Raw genomic sequence first — 24,499 nt, forward strand, 5'->3', positions numbered from 1 at the left:
AGATCCCTCCTCTCCTCGACTTTGGGGGATCTGATGGGACTCAAGGATGTTCGCCGGCGACGTCACTGTGATTACCACTGCCTCCTGCCTACCGTCGATTTCGTTGGCAACTCGCCCATTCGAGCCTTAGAGGATTACGACCGACGTTGGAGGAGACGGAAGCTCCCGTTTTGCTGAATATCATGGACAAGTCAACAATACTAGGAGACCTCCCTACCCAGACTCACGAGTCAGGCCTAGCAGCAAACCCGCCCAAGCGACGGTTCGCTCCTCAGCTTCTCGAGTCGAGCAGCCGTAAATCATCGGACAAAAGCCCTGACAACGCTGGCAGGCCGCAAACTCGAGACCGGATAAAACCACAGCTAATTGAAACAACCAAAGAACATCGTGGTGGGAAGTCGGTTAAATTTCCTAATCAAATTGAAGGCAGCAGCGTACGAACTGCCACCATCCCCGGCCCCGTCACCGCCCCGAAGAAATTCACCCCTCAACTCATCGAGACCGCAAAACGCTCTTTTCGACAAAGTCGACCAGGCAGCCCGTCCAACCTACCGCAGAGCCGAAATCGGATCCGCGTTGCAGGATGGAGTGGCCCACTGAATCCACGCCCGGAGCATGAGGAGGACTCCCGGTTCTCCTATGCAAACCTTGTCCGTCGCCAGGAGAGCAGACGGCATTCATTCCGAGTTCCTGACCTTCCGGCGATACCGTCTAGCAGTAGCGACGAATCCCTCCCTTCTCCCGTCTCCTCGTTTTCAACCTCCCCTACATTTATCACGGATGGAAACTCCTCCCACCCTTCGAATAACCCCAACGACCCATCCCGAGATAGTTCCCATGAAGCCTTTATAGACGTCGACTTTTACTCTTTGCCTGCCCGGACACGAGAAAAGCTATTGCAAGAACGCGCCCTTGCAGCCTTTCCTAATGAGCAGGTGTACCAAACAGTTTCCCATTTCGCGATTGACAGAGAGGATGAAGATGATACGGCGGACGAGGATAGTAGCGTGGAGACTACATTGAGGAGCATGACTCTTGACTTGGCAAGGTTTCGGCGGGAATCCAGTGTGGATCTAACATGGGAACTTGAAGAGATGAGGCGGCACAAGGAAGAGTCGGAGATGCGAGCGAGGGAGAGGGTATTTGCTTCCGCACCATCGCCGTTCTCTGCTGCTGCACTGGCAGCTAAGAGAGCGATGGATGGCGCCAATATATTTGATGGTATCCCTCATGGCACTATCCCCAGGCAAAAAGGCGCCGATTCAGCAAACAAGCGGCGTGCTGTACGCCCTCCAATGTTGGGCGACGATATCATTTTCCCTCAATGTGAGTCTCCACAAACCACAAGGTGTGAGACCGATCAAGGTTCGACTTCTCATCAACACGAAAATGGCGAGGGGCTGGAACAACACATGAGCCCGTTGTGGACTCCAGAGGTTCATGTCGATGTATGCGAAGAACTTGGCCTCTGGAATGGGACCTGCAAAAGGCCTAGTGAGACGGATGCATTGACTCCCCTCCCCTCCCCCAGAGTCACTTTGTGCAAACCGCAATCGGGTGAGAAGATTTGTGAAGAACCTGCAATTCTCTCCAGCGTCTCTCGTGCCACTCTTGCCGTCCCGGATGCCAAATCTGTATCCACACCACCAAGGCCCATAGATGAAGACGAAGAAGCGCTGGAAGAAAGTATTCTGCAAGAATTTGATGATGCTTTTGTGACACAGATCTACAACTACCTCTCTCTGGGCTATCCTTGTCTCGCACGCGATTACGACGTAGAAATCAGCTCGGTCACTGGAATCTCCGTGGAAGAGCTTCGAAGCGACGACTACCGTGCCAATGCAAAAGGGTATCTCGGTGCGCCTGAAGGTTCTTCCAGCAAAGGTGAAGACGCCAGGTGCAAGCGGTGGGCGGCGTTGAAGCTGTACATCCACGAATGGGCCCGCAAGCAGCCCAGGTCGACGACCCCAGAATCCGGCCTCGAGGCCTGGGGCGTGAGACCCAGGGGAAGCTGGGCAGTTTGACAATATCATCTTTAATTGTTAGACCGGTTTGATTACTTTCCTTTTTGTTATTCCCATTTTCTTGAGCGATTTATTTTTAGTTTTACAGAATTGGAGGGTGTTTTTTGGCAGTGGTGGACTGGGTCTCTTGTCGGCGGCGTTCTTCTTTACAGATTTTTGCTACGGTCCATTTTTCGCAGCATGATATCCTCCAGTGTGACTGCAAAGACTTGCTTGCTTTTCTTCCTCTTTTTGGGGGGATTCTATGGCCCCGTCTTCACCCCGGGTTATTCCCGTTTGGATGGTGGTTATTCTTCAGGAGTAGAATACTAATCGTTTTAATCTTTTTTGCAAATTCTTTGGCTCAGGACAGGAAGCCTGAAACCGATTCATCCTCTTATTCGTAAATCTTCGCTGCCCAACTCTGATGCCTGAAAAAGAAATAAAACAAGACAAACGCCGATCAGCAGAAGCAAAAGGGCCACAAATCGATCTTCGGAGATTTAGCCAAATCCACTTTCCCGCGATCACTCCACCTCGCACAAGGCTTCAAAAATGCGATTTGTTTCAAGACGAAAGCATGAGAGGACAGCCTGTCAACTCCTATCGAAATGCCGCGCATCATGCAAGCAGGGGGGGACGACAGCGGGATCGGAGCTCCACAGGAGATTTTTTTTTATTCTTTTTATCCTTTTCGCCTCCAAGGCTGAGACGTTGATTGTTGTTTTGCGTTTCTTCAACTCTAGTGTCGAACTCTCAGCAGAATCGGCTGGCGAGGGGGCTGAGACTGCACACTCCCATCTGGCTATTGGCTCGGAGCAGGGTGTTTTGCGCCAATCGCCTGGGGTGAAGGGCTGGGGACGCAAATTTGGGAGATCATGAGCGATTCGTGGAAGCAAGACGGAAGATTCGATAGTCTCGAGAGAGAGAGTGAGAGTGATGGCCGCGTGGTGAGATCGTGGGCGTCCATCGAGCACGACGGCAGGCGATCGAGCACGACGACATCACTTGACGGCTCTCCCTCCTTCTTGCGTAATCATGGGCGACAAGAAGAATAATGCGACGGATCTCTGCTGCCGGGGTCCTAAGCTCCCATGTTTCCCCCCAGCTGTTGGTTGAACTCCCAAGGAACGATGGATCCCTGGCTTGCAACCCCGACCTTTTCCCGCTGGCGAGCATGACCAGCTGCAGGGAGCTAACGAGCAAAAGCTCTCTCGCAGAATTTAGAGCTCTGGCAGGCAAATCAGAATGCTCAGCTGAAACAGGGCGAACCGGAGCTCGTTGCCGAAAGCATCGGCATTTTCGCACCGGAGGGCCTCTCCCATGCTAGACTAAACAAATCAGCTCGTCTTGCGCCAGATACTTTGATACTTTGATACTTTACTTCTCTCCTCTCGAGACTAGAATGCGTCTTGTCGAGACTTCGGGCTGTGAGAGAGGGGCGGAGCAGCTGCAAGAATTTCTCCCTGGACGTTGCCCTTCAGTTTTCAGTCTCTGCGCGCCGTCTCAAAAATTTGCTTTGTCCTGTCCGTTATTCATGACTTCCGCGCTCAGACGGTGCATGTCGCTCTCCTGATCCTGGGCAAGCTAACGGCAGCCTCCGATGAGGGCCTCCATGTCGTATTCGGGATATCTACTCCGTACTGCCTCCGCCATGATTGGGATGGAGATAATCAGCTTGGTTTCTGGGAAGGGTAACATTTCTTTCCTTTTTTTTTCTCTCCTTCTTACCGTTATCATTTGAAATCTCTCGAGCTAGGTTGTCTCCTAGCTTGAATGTTTTATGATTTTCAATTCATTTTACTCAATTTTCGGGACATTTACGGAGTGCGTACTTCGGCCTTATCAAGCTCACAAGGCTGCCGTAAAAAGTGTGCCAAACTGATGACACATTGCCTTCAAGTGCCTTCTTGACCATCCGTTCCTCTATGTTGACGGATGCTACAAATTGAGCGTGGTTTCTGCCCGTGGTTCTGATTCCTTTCTGACATGATATCCATTCCGTGATCCATCTCTCCCCTCATGTAGCTCAAAGCCCCTACTTGACAACGTCGTCACTACTTCCCGGGATTGGAGTGTATATTCAGTTTCGTATTCCCCAAGTCTTTGAATCATATTGGTTATCTCTTTTCCACCTCTTCTATAGTTAGGGACCTTGTGCTCTCTCCCTGTGTCAGAACCCAGCAGAAATTCCAGCTATTGATCCCGGACCTACCAACCAGACGACGAGATACCTGCCCTTCTACGGAATCTCCATCCTCTTTCCTTGATCAATATCTAATAGATATCTTTGGATCATCCAATTCGCCAGCATGAGCGAACCAGCCTATCTCTGCCTCACCCCTATGTACAGGGCATTGCATCCCATCGAGGCAGCCATCTACATCCGCGAGGCCTCGATCCTTTCCATGGCGTACAATCCGTGCCATCGTTCGACCCGCAGCTGGCCCCCAACCAGGCAAAACAGCATCCACGAGGTCATGCATGATTTGGTGGACTCCGAATTATCAGACCAGGACAGTTTTCCTTCCTGGAAGAGCACAATATCCATCGACTCTCCCGTCCTAAATGATAACGAGGAAGAACACGGTACCACCCTCTTGCAGTACATCTTGAACCGTTTTCCCGAGTCGGACCCCAACCTGATTCTGACTTGCCTGAACCGTCGAGATACTGACGCCGGCCCTCCGTCGCATTCTATGGACGAATGGCTGAATTCCCAAGCAGACTTTCAGCTCGTCGACCTCCAGAGCGATAACGATGACGACTGGTGCCGCTGCTCCATTGTGTTCTTCGACGACCACCAGCAGTCCCGGGCTGCCAGCCCCGTGGGTTCGCTCCTCAATAATTACGACAGTGCGGACGAGTCCGTTGCGTCTTCGGTGATATCCTCCCGCCTTGCTTGGAATGGAAGCCCAAGCATTCTCACAAGGAACGTCGGCGGGAATTTCTTGGAGCTGTCACCGTTGCACCATCCCCTGTGCCCGTGATTATGAACCTTTTGATGACGTGAGGCTGCGTTGGCGAAATCTGGAATTTCCTTTTCATATCTTCTGTATCTTTGGAATAGCATCAGGTTTACACTGGGTTTATCGAGCAATGGTGTCAGGCGATGTTCGGATTACAACTTGGCTGGATCAGTTCGAGGTTCTCGTTGCAGGAGTCGTGTGTCAAAAGTGCCCTTTTCTCCATCTGGATCGTTCATAGGTTTTTGTGTTTTGAGGGATTGAGTTGAAGTTGTGAGCCCGCCTTGTTGTCTGTGCCAGTGCCATTGGTGAATATCAACAGCCTGCCGTTGTGACCTTGTTGTATTCAAATGTAGCCCTTCGTTAGCCTTTTATTCCAATGTATGGACTTGTGTTTTCTTACTCTCGAGCCTGGAATGATAGGACTCTTCTTTGATCTACCCTTTGCTCGTAGAAATGTCACCTGAGCTAGGACATGGGTTGCAATATCAAATTTGGGTGATCATCAAATCTTGACATCTACGCATAGAAGCTGGCGATGAACAAGTGATGTAGTCAAATCAACACTTGAACTGCACTGGTGTTTTGACGGGTTGTTCCGTCCGTTGCTGTGGGATATCAAACCTGCTTCTTCACCATCAATCTCCAACACAATCACCTCCTATCAAAATACCTCTACTCCTTCACTCTGTGAGCGCATCAACTGATTCTCTTACTGATCCCACTTCCTCACTACTATTTCACCAGTTAACCCCCCCAAAAATCCAGAGTTCAATGCTCTCTCTCCACATCTAAGAAAAGCCGAACCGCGTCCCCGAAAACACCAAACAATGCCAACCCTCAAACAGCTTTCCTGCCACGTCGAATGGGCCCCAACGGACATCCCCTTCAAGGAATACGGCGTATCCTACAGCGACGGCATCGTGGAAAGTTACATCGCCATCCCTTCCGCCCCAACGCCATTCTCCATCAACCTCCAGTCCCATGGTTACATCGCCCCAGGGCTGGCCATGTTCGTCTTCATGGACGGTGTTTACCAATGCAATAGGAATAGAGATGACTTGATAGCTGCGGAAGACAAAGCAAAAGCAAAAGGAAAAGGAGCCAAAGGCTTGCCCGCGAGTAGAACAGTGAATTTCCGCGTGAGGCAGAAAGAAGAGAAGCGAGCCGAGGGGAGGTGGGTTGGGAGGCCCTGGAGGTTTGAACCGTTGAATATAAGTGAGTGTTCTAGAACGGGGTATTCCTGAAAGAAAATGCTGTTAACCTCTTGTCAATAGTCCCAGAGATCCCCGGAATGCCAGAGATCGGTCCCAAAAGTCATTTCGATCACCTGGGGGAAATAATGGTGATCGTACTCCGATGCGTACCGCGGAACGCGAGTACCTCAGGGCTATCTGATGGATCTCGCACCCCAGACTCGGCGATGGCTCCAAGCCCTGACCCCAATGGTAGAGTGATCACTCGGAATGTTGGGCCACAAAATGTTAATATGCCCTAGATGTTGACCTTGCGCTCAGCGACGAGGAGTTTGAAGTTATCAAAGCGAAATACAAGCACCCGGAACCTGAACCTGAGCTGGAATCAAAACCAGAACCTCCAGTTGAAGTCAAACCGGAGATAGATAATAAATTGACAGATTTTGGTATGCTCTTTGACGGGGCGAATGACAGATATTACGCTCCCCGCCGTCATCACCGCGAACGGCACGACCACCACGCGCACGAGAATGTCCCGTTTACAGCCAGACATGGGCCAAGTCGTGATTATTGTGTGGGTTGCGATCATTCCCACCATCCACCGCAGAATGATGGTAGATGTTATGGGTCTTGCCAGGATGCTCACGCACGCCGGGAGCCGGGCAATATAGCGCCATCCGATTCTGATGGTGATTGTTCATCCTGTGCTGGATATCAAAACCGGACGGCTCGACTACGAACAAGACAAAGACATAATGAGGATCGGGACTGGCCCGATTGTCATGCTACTAGGGAACTTTCTCGGGATGAGCGAGGAAGGCCTAGCAGTCACTCTTCAACCCATAACCATTTGGATCGCCGAGAGTCAACTAGATATAAACCTCATGAAAAAATCGTGCACGAACTATCGCCTAGTTCTGAATTAACCGAGTCCGAATGTGAATGCGCCCAATGTAGCCATTCAAAACTGAAGCAGCGGGGCTTTCGTCACTCAAGAACCGCTAGTGGTGCCAGTCGTGGGTTCAACGACGAATGGTATCATACATCACACCTAGCGCCAGAAAGCGATTGCCGAGTTCACCACCATGGTACGGCGTTGAAAGCACCCTTCGAACGTTCAAGGTCCCAGAAAAAGAGGATATGCTCGCGCAGCTCTTGTCTTGAATGCAACAAAAGTGCAAAACATGTAGAACTAGATGTCCATCACTCTGGACATCTACGTCAGCCGGAAGATCCAGGGGAAGAGCATGGGACGCACTACCAAAACGAACACAAGACAGGCGAACGCATTGCATATGGAAGTAGGTTGCAAGGGGGTGCCAACGGACCTTCGATTGTATTGAACGTGAATACACCAACATGTGGTAGCGAACAGTCCACTTGCAAGACCTGCAATAAGCAACCAAATGACTCCGACGTCGCTCATACTGGTTGTTATGTGATATCGGACGGGAAAAAAATCCCACACCAGTGTAGACGGCCCCGAACCCAGGCACCTCAACTTCACACTTGGGGAAGAAGTAATCGGAGCATCACCAGGGAAGCATCACCAGCTAGAGGGAATGAGCCACATGTAAATCAACCGAGTGGCTGTGGCCATGGGTCTAATGCTGGAAATGATCCGAGGGATAGGAACCAGATGAGCAATGAACTGGAATTGGACAAGAGGTCCAACCAATCGCGGACTGGGTCTATAAGAGGCCAGCAACCACCGGAGAACTGGGGCGAAGGCAATTTTGGAGCCCAAGATCATAACAATAATGAGGATATCCGATCAACCGGATGGGCTGGCGACGGCTGGCCCAGCACAAAAGGTGATACAGGGAACAATCAAGGGCCACTAGATTGGAGCAATGATAACCAAGACTCAAACAACACCTGGCCGGATGATAATCAGGATGGTAATAACCACTCCAACGGGCCGAATGACGATCAATGGGGTACTGGAAATGGCGAAAGCACAAATCATGAACCACAGCAAGGTGCATGGAGCAATGAAAATAGTGAAGATAACGGGCAACACCACGGACAAGGCAGCTGGGGACATAGTGAAAAAAATAATTCTGACGGCGGAAACCCGGGTGGCGATCGAATGGGTTTAGGACAGGGCTACGGAAACAACAACAGTGATAATGTTGAAGCTTCGAACGCGCCAGCCTCGTACAGCAACGAACAGGCAAATAATAAATCAGTTCCGCAGCCGCAACTGGAACAGACTGCTCAACAGCCCTCTTGGGTGCCAATGCAGCCATATCGGCTTGTGACACCAAATCAGCAGCCTGCGTTTGTGTCTCAAGTATATTATGATCCACAGAATGACGAACCACCGCTATATACCGTACCTGAGGCTATCGCCCAGAGAGGGTCGCTTTCTCACCAAGTGCAAGTTGGCCGAGCGGAGGATTATCTGCACAAATTGCGGGTTCCCGAATACCTCGACACTATGGAGGAGCCATATGCCAAGTTCATATTCAAATATCGGCTGCAAGGTAAACCAAAACTGAAAGCGCCGTCGGATCAATCGCTAACCGTAGTAATACAGAAATCATCGAGCGAAAATTCGACGTCAAGGTGGAACGGGATCCGGAGGTAGAACGAAAGAAATTGGAGATGTTGCCTAAATCAGAGATTGTGAATCAACTTCTCAACGCGCAGGTGCGGTAGGCGAAGCTTAGGGAGTGGTTGAACTTGACAGTTGACCGCATATATAGGGAATTTTCGGTAATCAAACCAGCACGCACCCGGCTAACGCAGGACAACCCGATCAACCAATCCCGGGTTCGATGCAATATGGCGGAGCTTTCGGGAACTCAGGAAACCAAAATTTCCCTGGATATTGGCCTCCGGGAAACAATCACATGGCTCCGCTACCTCCAGCACCCCCAATGGATATGCCGAACCTGAGTAGCTTTAGCATTGACGGGGCTAGCAGTAATATCAATGGTGTTCCGATTCCACTCCATGGTATTCTCCTATACCACGATCCTTCAGGCGGGCACTTTCCTGCGCAAATTCTGAGGTCAACACCCCAGATCAACGGTCAGGGCCATGATAAGCGACCTTCAGTACACCCGGGAAGTATTAAAGACGGAGCCGGTAGTGGGAATAATGGACGGCGGCCCACCAATGCTCGGGGCTGCGCAGGTGGTAACGGAGGGAATGTCGAGGCCGAGAAAGGACGTAGTAACGGGGATCCGTTTCAGCGTCACCGGTCAAACGATAACAGTTGTACAAATTCCGGGGATGCATTCCAGAGTAAGCATCATCAGAGCAGCAATAGGAACGTGAGTAGTTCCTCTACTGGAACTGGAGATCCTTTTCAGAGCAGACACACGGGAGGCGTCGATAGAAATGTGAGCGGTCCGTCGTCTAGCAGAGGAGGGCAATTTCCCAGCGGCCATAGTGGAAGAAACCGAGGAACCAGTGTCTCAAGTAGCGGTGGAGGGAGCGCGCGTGTTCGAAATAGCAACAATCGGATGCAAAATGGTGATCCGTTCCAAAGTCGCCACGGTGCCAGTGCCAATGGCTCAACCAGCGCAAATCCAACGTGGAACACGAATGATGGAGACGGCGATTGGAAGCAGAATGGAGGAGCTGCCACAGGGGTCGAATGGTAGATCTCGCAATAGAATAAATGGGCTGTATGTATTCAAATGCACTGCTGAGTAGTTCTCCTTTCTTACTCTGTCCAAGCGATCAGTCTCCAAATAATCACCACTGAGCTCTTCAGCATCAAAATGTCAGATCACGCCCTGCTGCTTTCTCCTTGTCAGCGTGGATCATGGTCCCTTGCTCGATGGATCTTTCCCTTGCACCTGGCACCGCTCGCCTGAGCATTGCAAAGTGCAGGTGTGATGCTGAATATCCCAGATATTCATTTCTTTTCTTCATACCAGCTCGATTTTCTATGCACGCTCTTTTTCATTTTATATCTCTTCTGTCGCTAGCTTTGGTCCATCTCTTCCCATCGACGGCTCCTAGATTCTTATATGTCTCATCTATGCACCGGAGCTGAGAGATAGAGCGATGTTGACAAGGTTAGCTCCCATGGGGTTTGACCAAACGGCTGCAGGTCTGATCCTGAATGTTCTTATTCTTCCAGCGCAGTGTCTCCTATTGCTAAATCTGGCCGTGAACCTGGTACCCTCTATCTGACAAGGTTGCCGTCGGGGCGACCAGCATTCGTTCGTAAGCCAACCAAGGCCAGATCGGCTCGAGACTTGATTGCAAACGCATTGCTGAATCCAAAGGGCATGGTCTATCCTCCGGCACGGACGATGGTGCCATATCCGTATGCCACTGACAGAATGCTGGAGCCGGATGCAGATTATCGTCCATCCCAGAGGCCCAGGTATGGAACCGCACCCCATTCGAATCCGTGGATGCCGCCACCGCCAGAGCGACTGGGCTTTCCGCCGCCAGGAGATCTTGCAGGGAGGATCCCGAGTCAAAACGTGTTGCCTTTGGAAACAAGGCACCGGTGTGGTGTTTGTGGCCGCTACAGGTCTCCATCCTACCACCATCGCCATCCCTTCATACCAGGACAAACTGCAGCGTTTGCTGTTTGCCGCAGGTGCCGGGATTTTCAAACCTCCAGCAATGAAAGCACTGACGATAGCGACACCCGTAGGCGCGGGCGGTGTGATAAAAAGAAGCCTCAGGGGAACAAGGATGGATCTGCCCCATCCAAGAAGCGGGATCGTGTTTACTATCGCGATGGCGAAGAATTAGATCGAGGAAAGGCTTGCCCCGAATCGCCAAACGCTTGCTGTAATATGAAATGCCAGAACACCAGGAGCGCTTGTACTCCGCACAGGTGTTGCCATGACCTTGGACCGCCTGCTCAAGAACGCCATATACATCATGCGGTATATGCTGATATCCCACCACAAGCTGTGGACTATGGCAACGACTGTGTCTATTCGTGTCCACCGCGGCCAAGCGGTGTAGCGTACTGGCCTTCACGACCTTCTCGCTATGGGTATCCTCTACACTTCTACTCACCCTGGGACAGGTAGATCTCTCGTGCTCTGAAGTCGATATATTTCTTTACTAATGCGCAAATGACTTCTAGTCGCCGCGAACCATTAGCACCTCCCGTGCCGGATTACGAAGTTGAAAGGGGCCGAGAGCGGCGAAGGCGCTCCTCTATTGATTCAGACCATTATCGTGATAGGGGGAGGCGGAGGACTAGGCGAAGGCCTCGGGTCCATTTCATGGAGGACGAAGTGTCTGACTTAGGGTATGAGAGTTGATGCGAGGATAAACTATGAAGCTGCCCTCTGCCATCGCTGCCTCTCTTCCTCCTTTGATTGACTAAATCTTTGACAATATTAGAAATTACAGATCCCGTTCTTTCAGTCGAAATCGGCGCCGACACTCATCACCCGAGCCATCAGATCCACGGCGACATCGAGACGATCAAACATGTCGCGGTCGAGGTACGCGGTACTCATGAGCTGGCTCCAGTAGACCAAACCCATATTAACCTTCTTCGAGCTGTTAGAAACCCCCCATGCCCCGACTAGTAGCTTCCGCGTTCCACCGCCTTACCCTTATATTCCCGCAGCGGATCGCTTTCCCAACGAGCGGTGGGCCAACGGGCCAAACCGTTTGGACACCACGGGGCCCCCCTTCGGCGGTGTTGTCTACGAATCTCGTCACTATGGGCATCCGCTTGATGGGCACGTCACACATAGCTACCGGCAAATGAACCCCCCTTCGCCATGGATATATTCCCCCGATATGCCATATTGTACACCAGGTCAATTCGCACAAGCGATGCCGCCCACTGCAGAGAACTTTCATCAGGGGACCTCCTGGCCCGCGCATAATCGTGCGGAGTATCAGACGCCCCGAGACGGTCGTATGTATTGATGGCTCCAAACCGAAGATGGGGTTCAAAAAGCGTTGCTAAGTGTTATGGATGGAAGATCAGAGCGCTATTATTACTGAATGGCTGTAATAACATATCTCTAGATGTTATCGAATCGGTATCTTTAAGTGGATATTCTCGCTTTCCCACTCATTCGGAGTTTTCCTACCAAGTGGTACCCCATAACCCATGGAGCTGACCTGTACTCCGCCAGTAGATGATGGCAGCTTCTGCTGATTTAAAGATGGTGAAATCATCCGGATAATTTCAAGTATGTACATGCTTTCCAACCAATTCGCGCTTTACTATGCCACGCCATTTGTTGAAGACTGCACATTAAGCCTTAGACAAGCTGTCAATTCGCCCCAGTAAATATTCCAAGAGCCTATAAGAGCCTGCGGGGTTGTACTGAGGTCCCATATGCCCCGTCAAATACATCTCCGCGTACGTCAGGCCACGCTCCGTTCTTGTCTTCCCGATAATACCGGCACCAGACATGGCAGCCCGGTTTCCGATGCTGGTATAAGGAACAACCAAGGGATCGCTGGGCGGCTTTGAGAAGCCTTGATCGCCGTGCCAGGTCATGTTCTGAATTGTCAGCAACGTTCCATTGGTCATCAGGATGTAGTCCAGGTCTCCGTGGGCAATAATTGTCCGGCCGTTTGGCGACTTTTCAATGACGGATGGGATGACGGTGAACGAGCTTGGGGGCGAGTTATCCTTTCCGCCGACGAAAACGTCGCGCAGTCCACATTCGGACCAGGGTTGGATGGGGGCGTTGATTGCTCGTTGCACGTCGGTGCGGTTGAAGTAGACCGTTGCGCCCTCGGGGAGGTATTGGAAGGTTCCGGGGAATCCTAGAGGGTCATATAGAAGTGGGCATGTGTCGGCGATGTGGTAGATGTTGAAGCATGGGTTAAGAAGGGCGGCTGCATCGTATATTGCCTCCCACAGGTCACAAGTTTTATTGTTGGCGATGGAGTCGGGGAACTGGGGCATTTTCCCTACTGGCGGATAAGTAAGATATTTGTTCAGGTAGTCGGTGTAACCGCAGGAATCCGCGAGGTCATGGAGTCGCTTCGTGGTTGTTTCGTTGAAAGGGAAGAGACGCGACCAGTGGTCAACGAACGGAACAGCGGGAACTAAGAGAACACTGTAAGATAATCCAATTCAGCAAGGGATGTCAAGCTCTTTGCTACCTTGCCGGAGAACAGTCTCATGGTTGACAGATGGGTCGAAGATGAGAATGTCTTGGATGTTATAGTATTTTTTATCCTTTTTGGCGTGCATGGCATCCGCGATGTATGGGACGTACAATCCCGCATAGCTCTCACCCGCAATGTAGATTTTCTTTCCGTGAAGATTGAAAAGGTCAACGAAATTCTGGAAGAACCCGAGGAACTGCTCAGCAACATCCTTCTCAGATGTCGCAGTGGGCTCCCCCTGCGAGAAGCCGGTGCCAACGGGCCTGTGTGGGAAACAAGGAGCATCAGCGGCTAATCCATTCCAGCATGGACGGGCCAATCTCACTGTTCAACCCAAACCATGTTGGTCAAGTTGTTCCAGCTCCACGGATTCCTGACCGGGCGGAAAGTCCCAAACTGCCACGAGAATGGCCCGTTTTCCTGCAGCAATCCTTCCAGAGAGCTGCACCCGGGTCCCCCGTTCAACCAGATTGTAATTTCATCCTTTGCCAGTGGATTCACAGAGGGAAAGAACCAAAAGTACAGTTTGCGGTCTTCATGTCGTTTCCCGGTGACTGGAAGAAGGCCAGCGTAGGATTCGCCGACGTCGAAGTTGACATCGGGGATTCTTTTGCCGTTGACAGCGAAACCTAGGCGGCATCAGCTATTGTTAGTCTAGAGCCAAGAATGAAGAAGCTCATGATGCATACGCCGAGTCTTTCGGTTCAGGAACTTAGGGCGTGCCCCAAGCTCAGCTTCTCGGGCCGCAAGGGTATGTTCAATTGGCCCTTCAGGCGCCTCATGCTTGGCCAGATGGAGAACCCGCCGGCCATCGACAAGACACAAAGCCGCGAGACTCAGGAGAAACGATAAGAGCGTCAAACCGCGCATCTTTCTGATGTTTGAAACCAAAGGTCTTCTCAATGAAACGATGACGCGCTCAGAAAAGAGAAAATGTCGTTCCTGGGGCGAGGGGGTAAAGGCATTATAGCAGGAATGCCGACATGAAGGCCAACATCCCCTGCCAGGGCGGCCGGGTGACTCGCGAGGGGAAATCATTCAAGGATCATTCCAGAGCTTGTTTCCCTTTGGCTCTGCCCCGGCTCTGGATGAGCTGGCTAGGATCAACATGGCATGGTCCTCGAAAATCCCGTAACGAGGGCCAATCCCGTCCGACGTGGAATGGAGAATCGCTCATGTCACAGCCGGCCTGGCGGCAACATGACCGCTTGGATGCATTTTCACGATTGGTGTCACGCCGGTAACCAGCACGCAATATTTATCCGGCGCTCACCAGCACCGACAAGCAGCCAGGCCGGCCGTGGAGAGTCTGCATCTCGCGTAGAAGGCCCATGGACAATGCCGGGATGTCCACTCTCAATAACCGGATCGTATCGGGCTAACGAATAGTGCACTCCACCCGTTGCAACGTCGTGTCCTTGCCGGCAGGAGTTGACCTGTTGCTGCGTGATAGGCATCAAATGTCGGTGGGCCGTACCCCAGCCCAAATTGATTCAACGAGCACATTGCCTGGTTCCCCGTAACCAGATGTCTCTCGCAGCTTCATATCGAATTGCGGATGACTAAGCAGCGGCATCAAGCGCTGTTAGGCAGAGAGATTGAAATTGTTATCTAGCTAGATACGGTGGCCTCGAGGAAGGGGACGGGATGAAAAACCCTGCGTTGGCAGGTTATAGACCTGCTCTGAATGACTGAGGGCTAAGCCCAATAAGACTAAGCATCTTATATATATAGAGCTAGGTGCCCGAAGAATAGGGCAATGTCTTTTTCTTTCTAGGATATTCAATTTAATATCACGGTTTAAAGTTAGACACGATCACCCGGCAGTCATCACTACCAGTAGCCACAACCGAATCTGTCAAGGCAACACATGTTACCGGCGCTGTATGGCCGGTCAGAATTCTCACACAGTCGCCTGTAACAACATCCCATACCTTGGCTATGGAATCCCCCGCACCAGATCTTGATGGTGCGGTCTAAGCTACCGCTGATAATCTTATGACCATCAAATTGTAGAGCGCGGATACCGGCGGTATGGCCTTCAAAGGTTCGAATGAGCTCTCCGGAATCCAACTCCCATAGTTTAACTGTAGCGTCGTAGGATCTAGTGGCAAGATAATTGTTGTGAATCTGGAGGCACATGACGCTGTCCTTGTGGCCTTCAAGTACTGTTGTCTTATACCTTCCATGCTTCCAATTGAGTTCTACCATGAACCGCTCCCTGTAAACCTCTTTCCAGGGCCGAGTTTGTTGAAGATGGTGATGCAGTACACGCTGTCTCTTAGCAGGAGGAGGGCTGGTCGAAGAGCCGTGGCTGGGCGGAACATCTGCATTTGTCTCCAAGCCATCTACTTTTCTTATTGGATTCCAATATTCGAGCGAGCCCTTGCTGAGATCCAGAGTCTGGGACTGCACCAAGCGCCCTTGCTGTTGCAATAAAGGAAGACTCCACCCGCATTTCAGGCATTTTGTGTTGATGTGTTGCTCGCACATCCGATGCCATATAACGTCGTCATCAGCCAGCTTTCTCCAGAGATGGCTAACCTGGGCGACCCTACATAGGGTTGTCGTATCGAGATACTGGAGGATGCGGTACGACAGCTCCGTGGGCAAAACAGCGAAGAAATCTATCCTGATAAGCGCCTTGATAGACGTGGATATGTATGATAGCTGCGAGGAACAGCATCTTGCAAGTATTCCGTCAATCAAAATTCGACGCTCTTTGTCTGGAAAATCCGAGAACGAGGCGCAAGCGGAGGTGATTATTTCTTGACTTTTTGGGGAAGGGTTTCAAGTTCCTGTACACAAGTTAGCTACTATAGCATGACAAGAGGGATTGATTCACGTTTTGTTTTCCTTGTACTGAGGCTTCGTCGGCAGGCTTCTGGTGTCGATAGCAACTAGGACGATCGGCGATGCCCATGATGGCAGGGTCGTGGCGAGATGTAGACGGAAGCGAGCTCATATCCATTTGGCTTCAAGATTATATGGCGTCATCAAAGGAGGTAGGAAGTTACCTGCATAGGTCGCGCGATACCATGCTTAAAGATCTTTCTGTTGGCGCCATGCTTCCTATCACCACAGCCAGCACCTATTAGCAGCAATTGTGTCTTGAAAAGTTGATAAGTTGGCCTTCAAGTGAGCATCCATGGGATAAATATCCAGCAAGTTCAACTTTGAGATCGGACTCTAGCCAAACTCAATCTTGAGCCACTCAGTCGAAGGCCGCAATTCCATCACTTCACGAGCACATACAACCATGCAACGCGCAGACGCAATGCCCAACTCGGCTTCAGATCGCCCGTCGCCCCAGGGAAAACGGAAACTCGATGAAGGGGGAGCCGACGAAGCCCAAGGCAAAAAGGCGCGGGTTATAGGTCCGATCATGCCACCCGCACATCTCGTGCCTCAGGCCGATTCGGACAACGAGAGCAGCAGCGGCGACAGCGACGATGACGATGATGACGGCTACGGCCCTACTCTACCACCGACAAACATTGATCCTGACGCGCACGGAGGAGATACTGGCATCTGCGAGCAGAGTGAAAGCCCGGTTGGCCCGTCAGCACCACCGGGCGCGGAGCCCACCAAACGAGATGACTGGATGTTACGCCCTCCGGAACAGCTAGATTTGTCGTCAAGGGTAGACCCAACGAAACTGCGGAATCGGAAGTTCAATACTGGAAGAGCTGCCAATGCACCAACTGGAAAGTCGATGGCATCAACATGGACGGAGACAGCGGAACAGAAGCGAAAGCGCTTGGAAAATGAAGTGATGGGAATCCAGGCGCCAGCTTCGTCTGGTGCTCCTAGGCCTCAGGTTGAAGATTCATCGAGGGCGATCTCGATGCAGGTGAAAGAATACAATGTACCGTATCTTCCATCTCCGTATGAATGTGGTTTTTGGCATACTTACTCGCGTGTAGGAGAAAGCTCGCAATAAGTCGCTGTATGCGCAGCACCAGACTAAAGCGGCCGACGTCGAGAAAGACGATCCTAGCGCGCGGCCATTTGACAAAGAAAAAGACATTCGTGGTCCTTCTAAAATCAATCATTCCCAGCGACGAGAGCTGCTCAACAAGGCCTCCTCCAACATCTCCTCACGCTTTTCCGGAGGAAATTTCCTGTAAAGCCTGTCTTGCTGGATGCTGACAGCAGGTATTCTACACAGTGAGAGATAGATGCAGGGCTGGAACCCGCTCTCGGCAATGGGCTGAGCGGCGACTACCCCCCCGGAGGTCGCCCAAGGGGTCAACCAGAACGCTCTTTGATGGCATAAAGTTCAAAGGGACGAGGATGTCCACGGGAAAACAAGCAAGCCAGTTGGATGTTGCCTGCGGTTACCAGGGGCTTAACCTCCCTTTGCTAACCACAGTCTGCTCAGTTAGTCCAAGCCGATTACAGCTCGAGCGGAGCGCGTTCCACTACGGAGAACATAGATATTTGCGCAAGCGCGAGGACGGGGCCCATGTAGTGTAGTCCCATATGTCTACTCTCCGTGTTGGACGGCATTGATATATTTGGCTAATAGTCGAAAGACCGCGAGATTAAGAAGAGCTCAATGAACGCAACTTGTAATATAACAATAATAACCATTGTCTATCAAACGCTAGGATATCTATGCAAACCAAAATTTGTAGTAGGTCTGCCGGTTCGTGAGCGACAGTTGATCATGATGCAGAAATCCGCAGGTATCAGCCGTCAATGTCCATGGCATCAACGTCGTCAGCATACGGTATATCTTCCGGCTCGCCAATCGGGCTGGTTCCAGGCAGCTTCGCATCGTCTCCTTTGTCACCACTGCCTGCAGACGGAGCTTGTCCTGCTTGTGCTTCCCCATTCGTATCCACAAGGCTTTTCTCCCTCGCCCGCTCCCTCGCATCCGCCATGATTGGCCGGACGATGTCTTCCTCCTCAGGCATGCTCAGCGAACGAGGGATAGCGTACAGAACGAGTTCATTATCGGGCCTGTGATTTAGAACCGACTTCGGAATCGCCATGAGCTCCTTCTCGATCTCTCGCAGGAACTTGATACCGTGTCCTGCTTCCTCGGCCTCTATCTCCGCTATTTCACTTTCTAGATCGCTAATGTACACTCTTGTTTTCGTATCGTCCACCTGCATCCCGTCTTCGCTTGGTCGCGATGCGTGTCGGGCCGTGGGAAGAGCAGTGACATGGCTGGTCGGGGTGGCGATAGGTTTGGCGGCAACAAGAGGAGCTTCAAGACGGCCAGAGAATCAGTCGATCTGGCGGACACAAACAGACAGAGGCAAGCAGCAGGAGACCTACCGATATGAAGACGGCCGAACCTCTTGGTCAGCGGTTGTTCTCCTTCAAGCTCATCGTCAGCGCGGCGCTTCTGCCCATGAAGCTCAGCTCTGCCCACAGCCGCCATCCATGCATGTCCGGAAGAAAAGAAACTTAGCAGTTCACTAGACGACTGACGCCAATCACAAAGGAAAAAGATTTTCTCGGTCTCCTATCCTCGTCCTCTCTGGTCAGATGCAAGCGCGATAACACCACCACCAATTCATAGCCGTTCCTTTGGATGTTGAGTGGGAGGCGTTCTCTGCGGGTGTTGGCAAACTGGAGCGTGACTCAAAAGTTCCTCGTCTCGCCATCGAAGACTTTATCCCGCTTCCACCCCGCCGCCGCCGCCGTTCCTCTCTCGTCTCGCAACACTCCCAGCGTCGCGATCCAGCACTCCTTTGCGCAGTTCAAAATGGCCTCGTCTACGTCCGCTCCTTCACAGCGTGAAATCGATTGGCCTGCCGTCAAAGTGCGCGATACGTTTTTGAATTTCTTCAAGCAGAATGGCCATACATTCGGTGAGCCCAGCGTTCCCTCCCCCGCGCTGCCAGTGATTCCTCGCCCTTTACTGACGTTTATGCTGTTCCTAGTGCCGTCGTCGTCGGTCGTTCCCCTGTCAGATCCTACTCTACTTTTCGCAAATGCAGGAATGAACCAGTACAAGTCGATATTCTTGGGCACCGTTGATCCAAATTCAGATTTTGCGCATTTGAAGCGCGCACATAATTCTCAAAAGGTTTGTCGCCATGGTATTAATGTCGCGTCGGTTGTCCACTGACTCGTGGGATTAGTGTATACGTGCGGGCGGAAAACACAATGTATGTACTGTATCGAACCCTCGAGGTCTGAGATTCTGGCTGACCCGCGATAGGACCTTGACGATGTGGGAAAGGACAGTTATCACCATGTATGTGGCCGTGCGATATCCATCCTCAAGCGCCTTAGCATGCTAATGTCCGTTTTAGACTTTCTTCGAGATGCTGGGCAACTGGAGTTTTGGCGACTATTTCAAGAAAGAAGCCATCCAATACTCATGGGACCTCCTCACCAAGGTCTATGGCCTTGAGCCCGACCGTCTATACGTAACCTATTTCGAAGGAAATAAAGATGCCGGCATCGAACCTGACCTGGAAACAAAAGACCTATGGCTAGGGGTTGGCGTGAAGGAGGATCACATCCTTTCCGGGAATATGAAAGACAACTTCTGGGAGATGGGGGACCAGGGACCCTGCGGCCCATGCAGTGAAGTTCACTACGACAGAATTGGCGGACGGAATGCCGCTCACCTAGTTAACATGGATGATCCGAATGTCCTCGAAATCTGGAATAACGTTTTTATACAATACAATCGCGAGTCTGAAAAGATTCTGCGTCCTCTCCCAAACAAACACGTCGACACCGGCTTGGGTTATGAGCGGTTAGTGTCTGTTCTGCAGGATAAATCGTCCAACTATGACACGGACGTCTTCTCGCCGCTCTTCGATGTCATCCGCGAAATCACCGGCGTTCGTCCATATGCCGGGAAATTCGGCGAAGAAGATGTGGATGGGATCGACACTGCCTACAGAGTGGTCGCCGACCACGTTAGGACCTTAACCTTTGCGATCTCCGATGGAGCTGCTCCGAATAACGAGGGCCGTGGCTACGTTGTGCGGCGTGTGTTACGACGAGGCGCTCGTTATGCCAGAAATACTTGAAGGTTGAAATTGGGAAATTTCTTCTCTAAATCGTCCCAACATTAGTGGACCCAAATGGGTGACATGTTTCCGGAGATTAAAAAGAAACAAACTGATGTGATGGAAATTTTGGACGAAGAAGAAATCTCCTTTGCCAAAACACTGGACCGTGGAGAACGGCAGTTTGAGATTTATGCCCAGCAGGCCAAGGAGTCTGGCTCTGGTAAACTACACGGAGCAGACGTATGGCGACTTTACGACACGTTTGGTTTCCCCGTTGACCTAACCCAGCTGATGGCCGAGGAGCGCGGTCTCAGCATTGATAATACTGAGTTCGAGGAAGCACGGCTAAAGGCCAAAGAGGCTAGCAAAGGCCAGGCGAAAGCAGCTTCCGACCTACTCAAGCTTACTGTTCACGACCTCGGTAAGCTTGAGAAGGACAATGTCCCCAAAACAGATGACAGCGCAAAGTTTGGAAGGGGAAATATACAGTCCCAAATCCTTTCCATATACCATGGCAAGGAGTTTGTCGCCTCCACAAACGGAATCTCTGCTGGCGAACAGATTGGTATAATACTTGATAAGACCAACTTTTATGCGGAGCAAGGTGGTCAAGAGTATGATATAGGGAAGATTATCGTTGATGGACATCGGGGCGTAACGTTTCAATTCGGGGTACCATTCTTGAGACCGTTTGTATTTTACGCAAAGCAGGCGAGACAGCTCCCTCAAGCTAGTAGAGTGCTTGATGCACAGTGTCCCTCGCAGCTGATGGCAAGCTTCAAGAACGATTATTGCTGACTCGACCCCAAAGGCACGAGGTCAGTAACAATCATACTGGTACCCACATTCTCAACTTCGCTCTTCGAGAGGTCCTTGGGAATGGAATCGACCAGAAAGGTTCCCTTGTTGCGGCTGAAAAGTTGCGCTTCGATTTCTCCCACAAATCTGCCATTTCCGACAGTGACCTGGAAAAGATTGAAGCGAAGTCCACAGAATATATCAGACAAAACTGCGCAGTGTATTCCCAAGATGTTCCCTTGGCAAAAGCTCGCGAGATTACCGGTGTACGTGCTGTTTTCGGCGAGACATATCCCGACCCTGTTCGTGTTGTCTCCGTTGGCGTTGAACTAGATGAAATTCTTAAAGATGTCAAAGATCCCAGGTGGAAAGGAGTTAGTATTGAATTTTGCGGCGGAACACATGTTCAGAAAACCGGTGACATTAAGGATCTTGTGATTCTCGAAGAAAGCGGAATCGCCAAAGGTATTCGGCGTATTATCGCCGTGACCGGTAAGGACGCGCATGAAGTGCAACGCATCGCAAGGGAATTCGGTGAACGACTTAACAAATTCGAGAAGATGGAACAAGGTCCTCAAAAGGAACAAGAGGCCAAGCTTGTACAGGTTGACTTGAATCAGTTGTCTATCTCAGCGGTTGAAAAGGCCAGATTCCGCGACCAGTTCGCCCGGATCCACAAGCAAGTTCTTGACGCACAAAAGGCTCTACAAAAACAAGAGATCAAGGCAGCCCTGGATACTATTAATTCACATTTTGAAAAGCCCGAGAATAAAGATACCTCGTTTCTCGTCGTCCGGCTGCCCACATCCGCCAATGCTAAGGCCATCAGCGAGTCTATCAACCATGTGAAATCGAAACTGAAAGATAAATCGCTATACGTATTTGCTGCAGATGAGCAGCAGGGACGTGTTGCTCATGGATGCTATGTCTCATCAGTGAGTTCTAACCCGGAGTGATGGCTCAATTTGTATTTAGTACACTAACGTTGCATTTACAGTCCCTTAGCGCTCAAGGAGCCAGTGCGAGCAGCTGGTCGGGCGTCGTTTCAGCTATCGTTGGAGGTAAGGCTGGCGGTAAGGCACCCACCGCTATAGGTAATGGCACGGATGTTGGTAAAGTCGATGAAGCACTCGACGCGGCTACCAAGTACTTGGAACAGTTCAAGCTGTAAAAGTTGCAAGCCTGGTGATCAATTTTCCGCTCTTATTAGGTGTAATTTGCTGATGGGCAGACATGGGATGCAAAACCGCTCAGTCGTGAATATTCTTCCATATGGTGATTTTGTGTGTGTGCCTGGAATGGGATTCATAGAGCTTTGATCAGGGAAATTTGCCTGTTATCTACGAGACAACACTCCGACAATGTCAATACAGTTGTAGCCAACATTAACCAGCGGTTAGAAAGCCACGACTCCAAATACAAATCCAATACTCCATTTTGATTGATCCGTCCTCTCCCGACATTCACATTTCTCCACATTGCGCGACGACGACATCCTGATTCGGCCTATCCCGGGTGGTTTTCGTATTCTCAATCATTTTCACAATCTCCATACCCTCAATAACCCGGCCAAAGACAACATGCTTGTTATTCAAGAATGGAGTAGCCACCGTAGTGATAAAGAACTGACAACCGTTCGTATTTGGTCCGGAATTCTTTTGCAAGAAACAGCCCAAGTCAGGCGCCTCAATGAACATATATGAGAAACAAAGGGAAGAGTTCCAACGTACCGCCATGCTAAGCAGGCCCGGCCCATCGTGAGTGAGATTAAAATTCTCGTCAGGGAATGTTGCAGTCCCGTAGATACACGTCCTGCCGGTCCCGTCGCCGTTGAGAAAATCTCCCCCTTGGATCATGAAATCCTTGATCTATCGCAACTTTTGATTAGCATACAGGGCCCCGACTTCATCCATATATCGCTGGGGTAAGGAGTAAAGCAAAGAGAAAAGAGAAAAAAAAAAAAGGAAAAAACCAACCACGCGGTGAAATTTACTGCCCTTGTAGCCCTGAGGCCTTCCACGGGCATTTTTGGTCTCCCCAGTGCAAAATTGACGGAAATTCTCGGCCGTGCGCGGTGTTATATTTGCGAATAATTCCATTTTGACGCGGCCCAGAGACTCACCTGTGGTCGCAAGGGGACAAGAAAGGGTCAGCATGGCTTGAACATGCATGGTAATCAATTTGGAATAAATATCTCCTGCCAATTGTTTCTTGGGTTGCGTCGACGAGCTTTGGGGATATAACTAGATACAAATCGAAGCGGGGGGAAGTCACTTACCTCCCAATGTGAGGTCAAAGAATACAATTGGGTTGGGGGCATTCGGATCAGCGGCTACAGCTCTATGCGCCATTTTGGACAGAAGGACGAGAAAGGGACGAGTGATATTGTCTTTCTCGGGATGATGGAATGAACTGGAGTTGGCTCCCTTGAGATGCGAATCTACCAGAGATCCTTGGCGCTCATTGGAGGCAGAAACCGTTTGCGTGAACGGGCAACGCTATCATTTTGATTGATAGAGGACCGATCAACCCCTCGAAATTGGCGCAGTTGATGGGTACTAGTTATTTGATAATGGAATGGAGTGAAACAAAATATTATCTGAACCAAAAGGTAAGGCTGATAAAAAATAACTAATATTAACAAAGACATTTCATACAGGACATAGTGAATAGTAGGTATCATAGAACCTGGCTTCGAGGCGATAACCCGAGGCCATAATCAAGTCTTTAGCAACCCTTTTGCATGACTATCCTCACTCAACTTCTGCTGCGTCCGCCGCCTTTCTATCGGCTTCAATCTCGGCAGGGGTTAGCTCTCCCGAGTCGCCCCGGTTTTGTCCTGGCGTTTGGCCTGGTCCCTGGCCTCCCTGCGGCTGGTCTAGTCCTTGCGTTTGGTTCAGTCCTTGCGTCTGGTTCAATCCTTGCGTCTGGTTCAGTCCCTGCGTCTGGTCTAGGCCCTGATTTTGATCTTGCTTCTGATCGTCGCCCTGGGCTGGGTTTTGTCCCGGGCTTCCAAGGAGACCGCCAAGGAAACCACCAGCACCACCAGCACCACCAGCGCCTCCGCCAATGATACCCTCCAGGAGATCACCAGCAGCACCGCCAGCACCACCAGCACCACCAGCACACCAGCACCACCAGCACACCAGCACCACCAGCACCACCAGCGCCTCCACAATGATACCCTCCAGAGATCACCGCAGCACCGCAGCCCACCGGGACCATCATTCCGCCATCACCGCTCCAGGAGGCGTCGAGATACACCAGACACAGCACACACTCCCAGAGGCATCAGAGGCCCGCGTCCGCATGTGCGCTGATCTCCGCGAGGGGCGAAACTCTACAAAGCACACATACACTCAAGAGCACTAGAGCTCGCATGCGCCTTTACACGTGTACGCTGTGCGCATATACCCCTTTCCCCTTTCCCCTTTGCGCGTTGCCCTGTGCGCTTTCCCCTTCCCCTT

General features: G+C 51.0%; 8 protein-coding genes across 8 annotated transcripts; 5 read left to right on the top strand and 3 right to left on the bottom strand.

The window, feature by feature from the left end:
* Positions 1-182: 182 nt before the first annotated feature.
* On the top strand, positions 183-2,024 carry UREG_01449 (uncharacterized protein; the record flags this gene model as incomplete). The annotated part of the gene is made up of 1 exon (XM_002541887.1): positions 183-2,024. The coding sequence occupies one exon, from the start codon at positions 183-185 to the stop codon at positions 2,022-2,024; it is 1,842 nt and encodes a 613-aa protein (XP_002541933.1).
* A 2,291-nt stretch (positions 2,025-4,315) lies between these two features.
* UREG_01450 (uncharacterized protein) lies at positions 4,316-4,993 on the top strand (the record flags this gene model as incomplete). Its single annotated transcript, XM_002541888.1, has 1 exon — positions 4,316-4,993. One exon carries the CDS (start codon positions 4,316-4,318, stop codon positions 4,991-4,993), a length of 678 nt encoding a protein of 225 aa, XP_002541934.1.
* An 806-nt stretch (positions 4,994-5,799) lies between these two features.
* Positions 5,800-9,782, top strand: UREG_01451 (uncharacterized protein; the record flags this gene model as incomplete). Its single annotated transcript, XM_002541889.1, has 5 exons — positions 5,800-6,187; positions 6,247-6,417; positions 6,468-8,654; positions 8,708-8,820; positions 8,877-9,782. The coding sequence occupies 5 exons, from the start codon at positions 5,800-5,802 to the stop codon at positions 9,780-9,782; spliced, it is 3,765 nt and encodes a 1,254-aa protein (XP_002541935.1).
* A 2,594-nt stretch (positions 9,783-12,376) lies between these two features.
* On the bottom strand, positions 12,377-14,115 carry UREG_01452 (carboxypeptidase cpdS; the record flags this gene model as incomplete). The annotated part of the gene is made up of 4 exons (XM_002541890.1): positions 12,377-13,182; positions 13,240-13,508; positions 13,571-13,874; positions 13,935-14,115. 4 exons carry the CDS (start codon positions 14,113-14,115, stop codon positions 12,377-12,379), a joined length of 1,560 nt encoding a protein of 519 aa, XP_002541936.1.
* Positions 14,116-15,038: 923 nt separating this feature from the next.
* On the bottom strand, positions 15,039-16,168 carry UREG_01453 (uncharacterized protein; the record flags this gene model as incomplete). Its single annotated transcript, XM_002541891.1, has 3 exons — positions 15,039-15,127; positions 15,180-15,915; positions 16,109-16,168. The coding sequence occupies 3 exons, from the start codon at positions 16,166-16,168 to the stop codon at positions 15,039-15,041; spliced, it is 885 nt and encodes a 294-aa protein (XP_002541937.1).
* Positions 16,169-16,522: 354 nt separating this feature from the next.
* UREG_01454 (uncharacterized protein) lies at positions 16,523-17,375 on the top strand (the record flags this gene model as incomplete). The annotated part of the gene is made up of 2 exons (XM_002541892.1): positions 16,523-17,098; positions 17,172-17,375. 2 exons carry the CDS (start codon positions 16,523-16,525, stop codon positions 17,373-17,375), a joined length of 780 nt encoding a protein of 259 aa, XP_002541938.1.
* Positions 17,376-17,939: 564 nt separating this feature from the next.
* Positions 17,940-18,421, bottom strand: UREG_01455 (uncharacterized protein; the record flags this gene model as incomplete). Its single annotated transcript, XM_002541893.1, has 2 exons — positions 17,940-18,330; positions 18,363-18,421. 2 exons carry the CDS (start codon positions 18,419-18,421, stop codon positions 17,940-17,942), a joined length of 450 nt encoding a protein of 149 aa, XP_002541939.1.
* Positions 18,422-18,967: 546 nt separating this feature from the next.
* On the top strand, positions 18,968-22,203 carry UREG_01456 (alanyl-tRNA synthetase; the record flags this gene model as incomplete). Its single annotated transcript, XM_002541894.1, has 9 exons — positions 18,968-19,024; positions 19,079-19,291; positions 19,347-19,373; positions 19,427-19,462; positions 19,521-20,204; positions 20,298-20,967; positions 21,000-21,967; positions 22,030-22,093; positions 22,127-22,203. 9 exons carry the CDS (start codon positions 18,968-18,970, stop codon positions 22,201-22,203), a joined length of 2,796 nt encoding a protein of 931 aa, XP_002541940.1.
* Positions 22,204-24,499: the final 2,296 nt, after the last annotated feature.

Source organism: Uncinocarpus reesii, genomic scaffold (assembly GCF_000003515.1).
Source record: "Uncinocarpus reesii 1704 scaffold_1 genomic scaffold, whole genome shotgun sequence".
In the NCBI taxonomy this organism is placed as follows: Eukaryota; Fungi; Ascomycota; class Eurotiomycetes; order Onygenales; family Onygenaceae; genus Uncinocarpus; species Uncinocarpus reesii.